This window comes from Colletotrichum destructivum, chromosome 2 (assembly GCF_034447905.1).
Source record: "Colletotrichum destructivum chromosome 2, complete sequence".
NCBI lineage: Eukaryota > Fungi > Ascomycota > Sordariomycetes > Glomerellales > Glomerellaceae > Colletotrichum > Colletotrichum destructivum.
In genome coordinates this window covers 4,767,063-4,782,626 of record NC_085897.1, presented here as the reverse complement: position 1 = coordinate 4,782,626, position 15,564 = coordinate 4,767,063, and the positions used below count along the sequence as shown (strand labels likewise).

The 15,564-nt window shown below is 51.3% G+C and overlaps 6 protein-coding genes across 6 annotated transcripts; 3 read left to right on the top strand and 3 right to left on the bottom strand.

The window, feature by feature from the left end:
• Positions 1-264: 264 nt before the first annotated feature.
• CDEST_03656 (Putative heterokaryon incompatibility) lies at positions 265-2,562 on the top strand (the record flags this gene model as incomplete). Its single annotated transcript, XM_062919815.1, has 1 exon — positions 265-2,562. The coding sequence occupies one exon, from the start codon at positions 265-267 to the stop codon at positions 2,515-2,517; it is 2,253 nt and encodes a 750-aa protein (XP_062775866.1). The 3' UTR covers positions 2,518-2,562.
• A 148-nt stretch (positions 2,563-2,710) lies between these two features.
• Positions 2,711-4,470, bottom strand: CDEST_03655 (Putative cytochrome P450; the record flags this gene model as incomplete). Its single annotated transcript, XM_062919814.1, has 3 exons — positions 2,711-3,614; positions 3,695-4,120; positions 4,226-4,470. The coding sequence occupies 3 exons, from the start codon at positions 4,468-4,470 to the stop codon at positions 2,711-2,713; spliced, it is 1,575 nt and encodes a 524-aa protein (XP_062775865.1).
• A 669-nt stretch (positions 4,471-5,139) lies between these two features.
• CDEST_03654 (Putative short-chain dehydrogenase/reductase SDR, NAD(P)-binding domain superfamily) lies at positions 5,140-6,101 on the top strand (the record flags this gene model as incomplete). The annotated part of the gene is made up of 2 exons (XM_062919813.1): positions 5,140-5,583; positions 5,760-6,101. The coding sequence occupies 2 exons, from the start codon at positions 5,140-5,142 to the stop codon at positions 6,099-6,101; spliced, it is 786 nt and encodes a 261-aa protein (XP_062775864.1).
• An 861-nt stretch (positions 6,102-6,962) lies between these two features.
• On the bottom strand, positions 6,963-7,716 carry CDEST_03653 (uncharacterized protein; the record flags this gene model as incomplete). Its single annotated transcript, XM_062919812.1, has 3 exons — positions 6,963-7,097; positions 7,154-7,606; positions 7,711-7,716. 3 exons carry the CDS (start codon positions 7,714-7,716, stop codon positions 6,963-6,965), a joined length of 594 nt encoding a protein of 197 aa, XP_062775863.1.
• Positions 7,717-10,965: 3,249 nt separating this feature from the next.
• Positions 10,966-12,006, top strand: CDEST_03652 (Putative alpha/beta hydrolase-1; the record flags this gene model as incomplete). Its single annotated transcript, XM_062919811.1, has 1 exon — positions 10,966-12,006. One exon carries the CDS (start codon positions 10,966-10,968, stop codon positions 12,004-12,006), a length of 1,041 nt encoding a protein of 346 aa, XP_062775862.1.
• A 1,253-nt stretch (positions 12,007-13,259) lies between these two features.
• Positions 13,260-14,940, bottom strand: CDEST_03651 (Putative tetratricopeptide-like helical domain superfamily; the record flags this gene model as incomplete). Its single annotated transcript, XM_062919810.1, has 2 exons — positions 13,260-13,301; positions 13,366-14,940. The coding sequence occupies 2 exons, from the start codon at positions 14,938-14,940 to the stop codon at positions 13,260-13,262; spliced, it is 1,617 nt and encodes a 538-aa protein (XP_062775861.1).
• Positions 14,941-15,564: the final 624 nt, after the last annotated feature.

Sequence of the window (15,564 nt, the reverse complement as noted above, 5' to 3'; positions counted from 1 at the left end):
ATGACCTGCAACCTACGTTCAAGTACGGCTTGCTGGATTTGGCATCCCGTGATCAAACGTTCGACATGCCAATCAGCAGCCATCCGAGCTGCGGGCTGACATGCTACATGTATTCCCACACATCTGCCCATATGCAACCTAACGCCCTGTCCTTCATTTACTTTTCATCAGCAAAGATTTACCTACACTAGCTCAGTAGATACTGGCCTTCAATGCCTCAACTTCCATTTGAACCATCTGGATTTCTGTCTTACCTCACCAGTAATGTCGACCTTCCAGTATGTCAGCTTGCTGAAAGAATCCGAAGTTCGCCTTCTTCGGCTTCACCCTGGTGAATGGCTGGAAGATCTCGAGGCCACATTATACGTGACTGACCGATCTCGAGAGTACGTTGCTCTGTCCTACGCTTGGGGCAGCACCAGGACGTCGAACCAAATCATCGTCAATAGCAAAGTTCACAGTATCACTTTCAATCTTGACAGAGCCTTGCGCGCTGTCCGTCGACGTACAGAACCCGTCACTCTCTGGGTGGATTCGATTTGCATTAACCAAAACGATGCTGCTGAGAAAAGCAAGCAGGTTGGGCTGATGCACGATATCTTCGGCTGGGCCACTGAAGTGATCGCCTACATTGGTGATGGCTTGGACCGCAGCCGGAAGGACTATCCGCGTCGGTTCGAAAAGCTCGGCCAACATCCCCCGGTTCACTTTACAGGGACTCGCAGGGACGAAGCCCTAGCTTACCAGCACCTCGCCGATATTTTGACAAAGCTGCCTGCCGGGTCGGCGTCGGAAAATGACGAAATTGTTTCTCTTTTCAGTTTCCTGGTGGCGTTCAGCTTCGAGAGCATGAACGACAGCTTCATCGATGAACACTTCGCTTCGCTCACGACACACCACTCTACCGAGGAACAGAAGATCCAGCTATTGGCCGAGAGGATTCGCCTTTTCGCTGTCAGCGACTGGTGGAACCGGATGTGGATAATACAGGAAGCATGTGTCGCCAGAAATCTCACTATTTCGTACGGACGTGTCACGATGCCATTCACTTTCATCGTCGACGCCACCGAAAACTTCCTTGAGCTGTCTTCGTTGAGGTCCAAGGAGTTGAACCAAGTTATGGCTTACCTGGCAGACAAGGTGAATGCCATCGACGTAATGCGATTTCGTGGTGCATTTGGCAATATAACATTCGTCTCGACAACAAGCCCACTTCTGTGGTTGCTAAGGCGGTTTCGCAACAGGAAGTCATCGGAACCTCGAGACAAGATATTTGCCCTTCTTCGACTTGCAAAAGACTTGAAGAAAGAGCGAATTTTTCAACACAGCGACGTCTACATCCAGGCCAACTACGATCTTGATGTCAGCGCCCTGTTTACCTCTGTAGCGCATGAAATCATTCTTCAGACCGGTCTTGTGTGGATGACGACGTTCGATTTGGTTGCCAAATCTCGCAAGGACGTTCCTTCCTGGGTTCCAGACTGGTCTTCCGATATAATGGCGCCGGGTTTCGACCAACGGCGCTTCCGTCTTCATGGAGAGATACCGCTGCACTTCAACGCCAGCCGTGCCATGTTCCGGAAACGGTGCGTTGAACAACCCAGCTTCAAGCTGATGCCACGACAGCACATCGAGCGCCTGATACACGCGGAGGAAGACTCAGCCTGGGAACCTATCCATCTACTTCCAAAGTTAATTAACTACACAAATCACCCCCACACCTCTAGAGCCCAGCAACGTCAGGCTTTGGTTCTGAACGGCGTGAGCTGCGGCCATATTGAGACTGTCAGCGATGTTATCCGAAGCGACCTTTCGAATCTTCCGTCAGTGGTTATGCAAATCCGTCCCAGCTGCGTAACACACAAAGTTCGGCGAATGTATCGGGAGACCTTCCTCGATCTTGTTGCGTCCTGTCTGTGCTACTCTCTGCGAGTATCCAACGAAAATGGCGGATGTCTATACCTAATTGAACCGGAACAGCGCCGACGAGTCACGCTTTGGATCAGACAGAAGTGTGGAGTTTGCCTCTCTGGCAGAAGCAATATGATGATGCCCAACGACAGTACTGAGTATCAGTGTGCGGAACCGTCAGACGTCGATCCACAGAGGCCACTTGAAGATGATGAGGTTCATTGGATCGAAGACACAGTACGAACCATGGCGGCAGGTTGCCGTTTGTTCGTTACTGAACGAGGCCAACTCGGCATAGGACCAGAAAACATGGGTGTAGGAGACGATGTCTGCATCGTCGAAGGGGGTCTTATGCCATATATTCTCCGCGCGTATGGCGGTAGCATACAGGTTCCCCCTCAGCAAGCCAGGAGAACACTTGAGCACTTGGAAAATATGAGGAGGACAACGATGGTGGGGACCTGTTATGTCGAAGGGATTATGCACTGGGGACGCGAATCAGGCGAGACGGAAGACGATACACGGGACATTGAGTACCTGGACTCAAAACTGAGAAGACGGCTGTACTGTGGCGACATCGTAGAGGAGGGCATCATGATACTTTAGCACGTCTTCGTCTCGTCTGAATCAACCAAGACCAGAAAGAATAAGAAAGCCTAATGCATACTACGTACGCGTTGCGATACCCATGCACCGCTTGATATAAATGAGCAAATCGATAGCCATTCTGCATCCCGTATGCCTCCCTTCAGCAGTAGGTATTCTGGTATCCGTGCAAGCCCCTGCTATCTCACTTGCCTCATTTGTATCTCCATTCAACATCCTCCCATCCCGCTCTCCTCCTCAAGGTTGCCTTGCTGGACTTGTTTCCGTAGATGGGAGAGCGCAGGCCAGAGGTTGAAAACAACATGGCATGGTCCGGGACCTCAACGCCCTCAAGCTCAAAACCGACTGCCAAAACAGCCAGGCAACCCAGGAGCTCGGCAAATGCAAAGTTTCGGCCAGGGCAGAGATGCTTGCCGCCGCCAAAGGGCACAAACGACTCCTTGGAGCCTTTGTTGATCTCAGGGGTCCCCTTCAGCCACCTCGCGGGATTGTACTGCTCGCTGTCCTCGCCCCAGATCGACTTCTTGTGCATCACGGACGCGCTCCACTGGACCTCCACGCCTTCCTTCAGGAGATACTCACGTCCGGTCTCGTGGTCGGTGATGGTCGTGTCCTTGCTTGTGACGGTCCGGCTTCCGGTGACGGTGTTCTCCATGCGGAGAGTCTCACGGTAGCACGCCACGAGGTAGTGGCACGACTTTCCAAGCTCGGGAACGTCGACGGTGGCGATGCGCTTGTCGCCCTCCTGGGTGATGGTGATGACGTTTGCGCCCTCGACCTCCTTGCGGACGGCGGACAGGTACTTTGGCTCGGCGAAGACGTTAACAATGAGCCAGAACATTGAGGGCGCGGTGTTGACCGTCGACGAGGCGGGGAGGGAATCCATGGCGCCGAGCATGATGTCGGAGAGGCCGAATGAGCGCCAAAACTCGGCGCGGCCCTTGATCACGGCGGAAACGGTCGGGCCTTGATCAAGCTTGCGCATGTAGTAGCCGACCAGGCCTGTGACGATCTTCTTCCTGGCCTCAAGAGCCTTTCCAGCTATGAATTTGGAAATCCAGCCATACTGGAGTTTTCCAAGACCAGATTCATAGGTCCTACGATACGCTGGTCAGCAAAAGGAAAGGAAAGGATAAAGAGGGCTTCAGTGAGCCAGAGAGTGCAAAGAGAGACGTACCAAATAGCGTCGACAAGTTCCGGGTTGTTAAAGGGGCTGTGCTCGCCATACAGAGCCCGGGTGGTGGCTTGACCGATGAGATCACGGGACCAGTGGTGAACATCGTCAATCTGAAGGGCAGAGCCAGGCTTGACCTCGTTGAAGCGACCGCCGATGTATTTCAACGCATTCAAGTTCAGGCTGAGCAGGTTTTCTCCAGACAGGGCCGAAACGGTGACGCGAGAAATCTCTTCGACGGCATTCTCCTTCACGAGCCTCTTGACGATAACGGGGTCCACGCCCATGATGCGGCCAATCTCTTCGATACGAGCGCCAAACTCGAGGGTTTTGTTGCGCATCGCGCTCTGGACCAGGTTTGCGTTGTTGATGACGTACATCTTCTTGTTGAGGACTGGGATGGTGCAGACAGGCAGCTTGCTTTGCTTGCTGCGAGAGACGGAGTTGCAAAGTCAGCACCGCTATGCTTTTCCTCTCTTCTTACGGGGAAATTTCTTGATGGTGAGTGAGTCTGGGTGGAGGGAGGCCACTTACGCAAGCTTCTCGTAGACGCCAGGGTACGATGTGTTCACCGAGATCCAGTGACCGATGATGGGGAGAATCCCCTTGACGACAGGAGGCTCGCGGGGATCCACGGGGGCGGCAATGAGCTTGTCGATTGCGAGCAAGATTGCGGCGAAGACGGCCAGCGCGGTCGCAAGCAACTTGACAGAAGAGCCCGAACTAAAGCGTTCGAGCAAGGTCGCTGCTGCAGCGGCGGCGCCCGATGAATCCGCCATGGCTGTAGTGTACAATGAAGTGGGAGACTTGTGTGTAAGACAGAAGAGGTGCGAATGAGGGGAAGGGGTTTGGTGGGCTAAAATGCGAGGTGAGACGTGAGACGGCTTCGGCTCTTATATGAATCGGTTCAACACATCTCGGACTAGAACAAGATGCCGTCTCGTCAGATATGAGGTGACATGCGAGATCAAGCGCACCGTTCAGATGGTCACACCTTCTTGCATCCAAATGCACCGCCCTGCTCCTCAGAGCCTGGGCCCTTGACCCATCCGACATTGTAATTCAGGGCCCGCCATTGGCTTGAACATGGCATCTCAGAGTCTCGGCGCATGGCGGACATCTCATAACCTCGGGGTGAGTAAACTCTGCGGGCTGAATGTCCGCGCTAAAATTGGTAGAACGGGGGGGTGTAACTTCGTCAATGAAACCCCGGTCTCGGTTTCGGTCCCGCATTGCAGGGGGACTTCTACCCGATCCCGAGGCGCATTTCAGGAACGGTAACCTAAACTGCCTTGAGGTAACAAGAAAGCGAGTATAAGACAGAGGTGGTTATCTAGCTAGCAAATGTGATTCCCCTCGGTTCGGACGAGCCTCACGCAATCAAGAGTCTATCATACAACCAATTGAACCCAACTCCTTATCTACCTACTCCACAATTCTCAACGACAATGGCGAGTGTAACTGGACTCCGTGTGATTGTGGCTGGTGCAGCTACGGGTGTTGGAGCCGGCACAGCCAAGCTCCTCGCCGCCCGCGGGGCCAAAGTCGTTGTGGCTGACATCAACATCGCCGCCGCCAAGGAAGTCGGCGAGGAGATCACCAAGTCCGGCGGCAGCGCCATTGTTGTCGAGTTTGACCTCGCAGACGAGGACTCCATCAAGGCCCTGGTTGAGAAGAGCACCGAGTGGCTCGGCGGGCTCGACAGCTTGCTGAACATCGGTGCCGACCTCAGCCCCCAGACCCTGGGCAACGACACGTCTGTCCTCGACATGGACGCCGCGATCTGGCAACGAACATTCTTGGTCAACACCACTGGCTATGCTTTGACAACAAAATACTCGCTGCCCCACCTGAAGAAGGCGGGTGGTGGCACCATCATCAACATCTCAAGTGTAAGTCTTTGCCATCGCCCTCTCCTGTTCCTAAACATGTTATAGAATGTAGAGTATACCGCAATTGCCTATCCAGGATAGAAACCTTTAAGCATACAACTCATTGTCACGGCCCACACTTCACAACTGTATCCATAGTGGGGCCAACAGTATGTCATGTAATAACCTCTTACCAGATGGGGGGTCACTTCATGGGTACTCCGGAACCCATCCGAGTGGCATACGCGGCCTCGAAAGCAGGTGTACATGCTCTCACACGCCACACTGCCGCTACGTACGGCCCCGACAACATTCGCTGCAACACAGTCGCCCTTGGTCCCATTTTGACCGCCGCTTTAGAGAGAGGTATAGCAGCAAGCCCCGCGATGCAGGAGGGACTGAAGAGAGTCCCGCTTCGGAGACTTGGAAAGCTGGAGGAGGTTGGTGCCCTGTTGGCGTTCATGATCTCGTCTGATGCGGCGTACATTACGGGCGATATTTGGGCTATTAACGGAGGAACCCACGTCATGACCTATTAGTGGTCGTAGCTCCATTGCTTCGGTATTCTACAATATTAAGGATTCTCAACTCTGCCTTTCTTTACCCCCGAATCAGGTTTTGTATCTATCCAAGGAGAAACCTGTGCGGTGATATTGATGGGTCTGGCACTAAGCAAAAGCCAATGGAAATGAGAGCATTCAGGACGGTGGGGATATGAAGAATAGCCACACCGAAGGCGTACTCCCAAGAGCGACCGTGCTATATCTATCCAAGGCGTTTTCTGATTAGGCAGAGTAGCCAATGGCTAATGATGAGCTGTTTGTATCACGACGCATCTGTTCTCTCCCCAGGGCTGGCTACCTATCATCAGGGGGTGACAATTACTGTGGTTCGGCTACTATGCTCAAATGCCCTGCATGAACCTCTCGCTAATTTTTTTCCGTCAAAGATATCAACCTCGTTGGATGAGAAGCACAAAACCAAGATCAAATTATTGCAATTTGCCGGCGCAGTAATCGTTTGAGTAGTGCTTGCACGACAATCCCTTTCCTGCCGTAGTGGACTACATTACCGACTCTTCGGCAAGAATGCTCCTAAATAAGAAAAGGGCAAATCTGTCACAAAAAGGCCTATCATTATCGTGGGTAACAGTTGTGGTGCTGACAGTGCTCCTGTCACCGCCTGATTGATTCATATCGTCCCTGCTACCTTCGAATCTGACATCGCCAGTCTATCTGGCGTCCCCGGTTCCCCGCTCTTACTCGAAATCGCACAACCAAGAGAAGCACCCTAAAGAGATCTAGACCGTTTGAATTACAAAGTGCCTCATCCTTCATCTGCTAACCTCCTGGCGTCATCAACTTGTTCACTCAGCAGGGAGTGTTCCAAAGGATGACATTTCAGTCGGTTTCGTGAAACACTTGGCCACTGGCGTAGCCGCTTACACCCGGGGAACCTATGTGACATTGGTCATCGATGTACTGGGCGCCGTCGGCAATGGAACCAAACGAGGCAAGCTCCTTGGCTTGGCGGGCCTAAACAGGGAGTTAGGTATTTAGTCTTAATTCAAGCGGGAGTTGGGTCAACAAACGTCGTTGCACCACTGGATGCCAGCGTTGTAAGAGCAGCTCACGCGGCTGCAAACGCTAGGTCCGGCCGGAAGGCGCGGCTTGCCGCCGATGTCTCTCAGGTATCTGATGCCGCTGTAGATAGCTCGGGCACTTGCGTTGCCCCATCTGCCCCTGCGGATGTAATTACGACCACTGAAGTCGGTACGCTTCTCGAGCCCGTCGGATGCGACATCTTCAGACACAAGAGATGCAAGAAGCTCAGCGTCTCCAGCGCTGGGAAGATCCAGGTCGAAATCCGAGTCGTAGTTTGGGTTGAGCTCGCGGAGTTGCGCGACGACTTGCTCGACGGTGCCGTTCAGAGTGACGACTTCGCCACCGGGAGTGACTTCCAGATCCCATTCCGGAACCACCCAGGTGATGGTGTCGCCGTAGAAGTTGTCGAGTTCAGCCTCGGTAACAGATTTGGCAATGACCTGTCAGAGCTGTGGTTAGCCTCATGGAACGGGTTGTAGGGATGCGAGAAGAGACATGCGCCAGAGAGAAGAGCCGGCAAGGCGGCCAAGAAAGCGGTGGAAACACGCATTTTTGATGTCGAAGAGTTAAGGATGCCGATTCTGAAAATGATAATAAGGAAGATATCAGCACCATTACATACCCGAGCTGCGCTCCCCCTCTCCGTCCGCTTCGGGAGAGGAAGTCGGTTCCTAAACAAACCGGTGGCTCGCAACCCGGTTCCTTTGTCAAGTCGGCAACCGGGTAGCAACTCGAACCCGGTGACAAATACTTTCACCACGCCTTGCATTGGCAAATCGCGATATCCGGTTAGTAGCTGTCAGATGCCCAGCCGGATTCCGATGAGAGTATGGAGACGGTGGCAGGATAGACCAATCAGATCACACGGATCTGTCTACGTTATTTCTAATTCACTTCGAGCCTCCCACACACATATCACTAACAACGAATGACTGCACCACTGCTGTGCCCTATTCGTCACGCTCGACTGAGTGACCCTGTGAGACCGAAAGCTGCCCATGAAATGGCTCGTGGGTGTGCTGAATCTAGAAGGTGCGAAAAACCCACCCCTTACACCACCAGCACCCCTCCTCGTCTCGATGCAGAAGCGAACACTTGTTATAGGATGGAGCAAGTGTTTCATTCCACTAGCTGTTTCCCTCCATCTACGACAGGTGAGTTTGCCCCAACACCACGACCGCGGGTTTGTAGTTCTTCCCCTGATAGGCCGAAGCCGGGAACTTTCCGAGAATCCAAGAAAGCAGTACGGAAACGACCATGTTGCCCGGGCGTTGGGGAGAAAACTCTCACAGAGTTCCCCACTCGATAGCGTAGATTGACAGCTGTGCCGTAGTCTTGGAATCAGAACTTGACGAAGCGGCCCAACCGCCTGACAGCATGAAGCCACTTCAGGAAACAGCTTTTGCAGCTGCCTTTTCGACGACTGGTTCAATCTCCCTTGTATATTCTCTGTATGATTAGGGTATAGCAGTACATGTTTAAAAGTAAGCTTACTCCGATTTAGACTAAAGTTCGAGAGTGGCGGCTGGTTGTCACGACACGCTTCGTTGCAGCCTATCTAGCTAGGTGGATACTCGGATGCGAATGGCTGGGATGTGACGTTCGGGAACATCATTAGGTAGGCATTCATGCGATAGAATAGGACAGAATTTGCAGTAAACAGAGTTAGCATTGCGTCCTATGGAACTGTTGTTACCTGATACAATTACCTCAGCAAGTACCTCGGAGACAGCTATTGCTCAGGTAGGTAAGGTAGGTGGTTTAAGCATCTTGAAATTTGCGGTAACAACACGCCTAGCATGCGATCTATCAGAGCGTCATCTTTCAAGCCTATATAGAGGTTGAATGCCGCCTGGATTATCAAACCACCGTTGAGCATGCAAAGCTGAAGTACTCCAGTACTTACTTCTCGGGCTAAATCATTACAACGCGAAGCGCCCTTCTCAGGGCAAACTGCTACAGACTTGATTCTTTGCCGGAAGCCCTAGCGCCTAACACAGTTGTTGTGTTCCAAATATACGCGTCCTTCTTATCTCTCAAGGCAACAATTCTCGATTTAGACGTGAGTGGAGACTGCCTACCCTGGCATGGTTCCTGTTGCCGTCTGATCAACTGCCTTGAGCACAATGCATGTTGGGAGCAAATCAAGTACGTAAACCTTGTTCAGGTTGGGTATCCCGTGCGCTTTCGATTGGCATTTCAACCGATATTGACGCCGGCCTGGTGTGGAGATTTGAGAAAGACGAATGGTGCGGGATCCTGCCACCGAGAGACGCCGTAGGACCAGTCATGCATAATTCAATATAGCTACAATACTCTCCTCACCTTAGATAAATTATTTTAAATGTACTGAGGCAGTACAGTACGTGCAGCTGACTAGACGTAAAGAGACGTAAAGTGAACAACATGTTAGCTGTGCCTATTAAAGAGTAAATTGTAGACTAGAATATTAATTTCCAAGGTATATATTAACTTAGTAACAAAGCTAGCATACGTAAGACCTCTTATTTGCAACACCAGTCATAGGCTTGTAAACTTAGCTTTACTGCTCTGTACCTATCCCTTTACAATATCCTACCTCTATACTCTCTATAAGATTGTTACTTATCTTTTCACGTAGTAGTGTCTCCTAAGAGAGATCTTTTTTACTCTATTACCTCTCTAGCTACTCTAATACGCTTTATCTAGTTTACCTACTTTACCCTAAGTAGGCTACATCTACCCTTTACCTTACCTATTACCTTACTTTTGAACTAGCTTGTCTAAGTAATAAGTAAATCTTAAGAGAGCTTACTTATCAATTCTAAGATACATCTTTCTATTTCTAGTAAATAGGTTTCTTTTTACTGTAGGCAGTCTACTTCTAAGGTTATATTAAAGCATTATTATAAGGATAAGGTGCTACAATAAGGTGTATTATAATAGATGTACATTTAGTATATTCTAACTTGCAATTTACTCTGTAATAGAATCCACTAGTAATGCTATAACTTATAGTATAAACTTATCTTTTAGAAAAGCTTAAAACGTTTGTTAAGATGTATTCTTTTAAGGCAGCCTTTAGTTAACTGTATGCTACTTTGTAAGCCTAGAACCTACAGAAGACAACTCCTAGAGCAACGGTCTTTCTGAAATGACGGCTAAATATACTAACTATGTGAAGCCCGAAATTCACTTTGTCAGAGAAGCCAAAGGATGTGTGTAGAAAACCCCCTTGACGCTCCGTTTGTGAGTCTCATCAGTGCCTTCCGGGCATCAGTGGCTTAGAAATGTAACTTAGTGAGATTACCTTCCAAGTTTAGGTTCAAGTGCTAGCCGCCAAGACAAGCACAAGCTGATTCGGTCCGAATGTACACGAAGAGAATCTCAATTCTGTTGACATCCTGTCAACTTGGCATTGAAATTCGCCGTACATGTGAATCGTCAGTGCTGTATGGCGCAGCATGTGTCATGACGTTGCCCTGATACTATGCCCTCCTGTCTCCGCAATTAATCGACGCTAATGCAGCCGGATGACATTGACAAGGTCCTGTCAACAAGGCGTTGACGATCAAGACTGGGATATCCATCTACAAGTGCTCATGCAACTTGATGACAGTAGACTCGCTAACAGAATGCCCAGCTTGAATTTGACACTGAAGATTGAAGAATACAAGGCTGTATAAGACAGACACCGCCCTTTATATCCAGCTATAAAATGGAGGCCACGCCACCAAAGATGAAGAACCTATTTCTGTAGACCAAGCCTCATCATTACCTTTCTTTACAAATCAACCTTCCAATCAACAGCAGAGACATCATGAAGACCGTCGGAGGGGGCATCGTCGCGATCAGTCTGGCCCACGCAATGACGGCTACTGCACAGAACTTGTCCTACGGAGCCGACAACTTCTACCAAAGCAGTGTCGTTACAGTCCAGCCCATCACCTTCCAGAGTCAATACAACACGACCGTCGCTGCCAACTTATTTACCCACAACGACCTCAACCTCACCGCGAACAACTCGGCCATAGTGGTCGGTCACCCCATGGGCGCAGTCAAAGAGCAAAGCGCGAATCTCTATGCCACAAAGCTTGCTGAACAGGGCTTCGTCACCATCTCTCTCGACCTTCCCCACTGGGGCGGCAGCGAGGGTACGCCGCGCAACGCCGTGTCAGCTGAGCTCTACGCCGATGCCTTCAGCGCCGCGGTCGACTACCTAATCACCCAGGACTTCGTCGACAGCGAACGCATCGGCGCCCTCGGCATCTGCGGTAGTGGCTCTTTTGTGATCAGTGCCGCCAAGATCGACCCGCGCATCAAGGCCATCGCGACCTCGAGCATGTACGACATGGGATCCGCCACCCGCAACGGGCTACGGAAGTCCGTCTCCATCGAGCAGCGCAAGGAACTCATAGCCGCAGCGATCCGACAACGTTCGATCGAGAAGGGTGGCGGTGAGGTGCAGTACACTGGTGGCACGCCACACGAGATCACGGAGGAGTCAACTGCGGTCGACCGCGAGTTCTTTGACTATTACCGTACCCCGCGCGGAGAGTTTACCCCTGAGGGCTCTTCGCCTAACCTGACGACGCACCCCACGCTATCAAGCGTCACTAAGTTCATGAACTTTTACCCGTTCAACGACATCGAGACCATCTCGCCGCGAGCCTTGCTGTTCGTCTCGGGCGACCAGGCGCACTCGCGTGAATTCAGCGAGGACGCTTATGCGCGTGCGGCCGAGCCGAAGGAGCTGATCTGGATCCCGGGTGCCGGCCACGTCGATCTTTACGACCGTGTAGAACTCATCCCGTTTGCCAAGTTCACGCAGTTCTTCCAGAAGAATCTGGACGGGAACTGATAGACTCTGCTGACGTGCCCTGTAATCACCTGTGGTATATAAAAAGGTTTTTGGTTGCATGCGGTGGGCTTTGCTGTATTTAGAATATCCGGGGTCCCCGTCGTGCGATTCATGTTCATCTACGCCTCTTGTACCTGTAAATATCTCTTAGCAATGTCTCATCGCGCCGTTTGACGATAATGGTTACTGCTTCTGTACTAGCATGAGGACTATTTCTGTAATAGACACAAGCACAGAGTGTAGGTTACTGGGCTTTCAGTAATGAATCTCAATAGCGAATTCCGGTTGAATCTCAAATCTGATTCAGTGACCGTTTCTCTCCACGTTCCTCCAGGTTTTGCGCTGCTGTCAACATATCGATATCTGGCCTTTGAGAAGTTGCATGGAGCCTGTGCCCTAAATATTATGCTAAGAAAGCTCTTTCTCGAGTTAGGTGTTGCTGGATTGTAAAGACATATGCCGTTTCTGTAGGAATGCTTTAGTATGCGTGGCAGTCGTAGCTGCAGCGTACCCCAGTCGAAAAGTGATCAGTGAACGGAGTGAGATCGCAGGTCGCTTCTGAGTTCCTTAGGAGAATGGATGCGGTTCCAGAGGGCAGTTATCTTGTCCCTCGCCACATAGGTCTCTCTCTCCTCGGTGAAGCTTCACTAGAGTTCGTGCCCTTTGCTTCGGTATCTCAAAACCTGGATGATGAGTGCCAACGGAGCCGGAGTGCATACCTCCCCAACAACATCGACGGCAGACCTCGTGACAGATTGACTATGGGGTCATGAGTGACATAACGAGTGTGGTTATATTTTCTTGAGTAATCTGCTGGTCCTGCAGTAGAGTTATATAAGGATTGGCATTTATCCCTTGTCAGGCAGTCCTGGCCTGTATATGTAGTCAACCGAGTAATGACTGTAAACTGAGTTTCGCTCAGGCGAGTGTATCCCTGGTTCTGTCATCTCGCCTTACGCCTTAGCTAAGATCCTACTCTGCCTCACCAGGAACTTGACAGTCGGCCCATCTTTGTCTGGGAAGCTGAGCTGCAAGCCCGTCAGTTTGTCGTCTATCGGCGGTCTGGTCGCTGCTCGTTCGAAATGCGACAACGACCTCTGAGACCAGCACTCGTGTAACCCGTACGAATCTCGGAGAGTCTGCATGACCAGCACTTCGACGGAGCACCAGGCACGGGAGTGATAGGCGGAGTCATCGAGACTGATCATGGCGTTGCACTGGGCGATGATCAGTGGTAGTGCGTTGATGCCTCGTTATCTGATGTCTGGGTCGAGTTGGTGTATGCAGCCGACGTCCTGGGCACAGACTTGTTAGAGGCGGGTATGTATGATGTGCGAGACACTGTTGAGATGGACTTACTAGCCAGACAGCCACTCGGTCTTCGCTCAGCCAGGGATGGGTTGCCAGAAATTGGCTCAAGGCTGCGTTCATCCGAGCGAGCTGAGTTCCTTGATCATCATCCGGCTTTCCATTGCCTAGCCATCGGTATGATAGGAAAACTACGAATGGGCTTCCGTTCCGCTGCTTTTCAAGAATGTTTCCAAACTGCTGGACAGATTCTGCCATTGTGTTCATGTCCTCCAAGCTGCCAGGCTGCGGCAGCCTAGTCAGTGACCGAAAGTCGGATAGCTCGATGTACTTGAAGTCGTCAAATATCGATCGCGTGATCTCTTGCTCAACGAGTAGCCTGGAATACTCTTGCCGCAGACGGATTATGCACTGCTCAGCTCGACTAGAGACCTCTTGATCGTCCGAAGAGCTCTTTGCTGTCTCGGCAGCACTGGTTCTGAGCAACGGACGGAAAGATTTTTGAAATATCGATCGATACTCCTTCCTGCGATCGGCCTCAGTTTTGCGCATCTCAATCAGAACCTCCGTCTCGTCTGGTGTGAACCCATTCCTCAGATACTCCTGACGAAGACCTTGCATAACGAGCGCTCCCATGGTCTCGCTACCGCCCATGATGGCGTAGTCTAGAGGACTGTACCCTTGTTCGTTGTAATGATCCAATGGGACTTGGTACTTCACAAGCTGTTTCATATAACCCAACGTTTCGCTAGAAGGCTGACGGCACAAAGCAATGGCGGCTGTCTCGAGATCACCCTTTCCATGCCTAGTCCATTGCTGCATGGCTTCCTCCAGATCCCCGTTTCGCTGCAGGGCCAGACCAAGAAAAAATCTGCCGAAAGCCTGTATGGTGGGATCAAAGGCTTTGCCCTCCGCCACAGTTTCCCGTGCCCATTTGACAGCCTCTGCTGTGTTGCCAGAAGCTCCATAGCAAAGCGAGAGACGATCCAATGCAACGCAGATGCAAGTCGTCGCTTTGACTTCATGCTGGAACGCAGCATCTTCGTTGGCGATAGCCCGCAACAGCGTTCGCGTACTCGCCACGCGCTGCATGCTCTTGTTGATCGCATCGCTCAGGCCTTCGTGGTTCGTCCGACCATTGTCTTCAAGATCTGGGACGTTCAACATGTAAGCCATGATGCCACGATAGCCGATTGCTCTTGCGGCAAGAGCTTCGGCACGCCAAACAGACCGCTGGTCCTTCGCTTCAGCGGCCAGTTTGATCGCGAGTGCATGCTGTTCGGCATACAGCTCGTCTGCACGCTCGAATGAATCCTGTCGCTGGAAGGCAGTGCCAAGTTCACCGAGCATCCGCGCGTGCTCCAGATCGTAGGTGCCATACTCGCTGATGGCGTGCTCTAGCGTTCTTATTGCTTCTGCGAAGTCGCCCTGCCTGCGCTCGATGGCGCCTTTTTGAAGCAGGAACCGCCTGTGGCAGGACTGCCGCTCATCGTCGGATAGCGAGGCATCGTCGCATAATGCTCCCGCTTCGTCAAGCTCCTTGTATGCGAACTCCCACAGTGATTCACCGCCGTATTTGTAGGCTGCGCTCAGGTGCTGTGTAAATTGCTCAGTTACGGCTGCCATATCAGCGACGTGCTTGAGTGCAGATGACAGGTTTGGTCACCAAAGGCTGGCATTATCAGAAGGAAGGGCAGGATGGCCAAGTATCAGCCTCGCCTCGCCTGTACCCCGCGCATCATGCAGGTGTATACATGTAGGCGTGTACATGGTACATGTGCCTGTAGCTTCCATTGGAACTAATAATATGCCTCAAGTGAACAAGACTACCAAAGTGTGTAGAAGGGAGATCAGCCCAACAGTACAGTGAAGGTAACAATTCCTTTCAGGTAGTTGTTTCCATTATCAGCTTTTAAAAAATAAGTTGCGTTAGCAGTGTTTGTAGGCAACTCTCACTGTAAACCTACTAGCTTATCTATGGGAGAGCGAACGGGATCCCGAGTTTTCGAATGGGTATGGTCGGAAGTGCCAGGATCTGACGTTTGAGTTGTTCGTGTGGATGCAGAAACAGAGTCAGCCACGAGGTCTTTCAGCTTACCTGCCCAGCCGATGAAATGCGAGCTAGCTTTTCCATCAAGAGTGTGGAGATGGCCGAAAAGATCTCGAGCACTCGGAGAGTTGTTTCGCATCCCGAATGCCTCCTACGAGATATTTTCCGAGTCACGGGGGCAACGACAGACATCGAGCAGC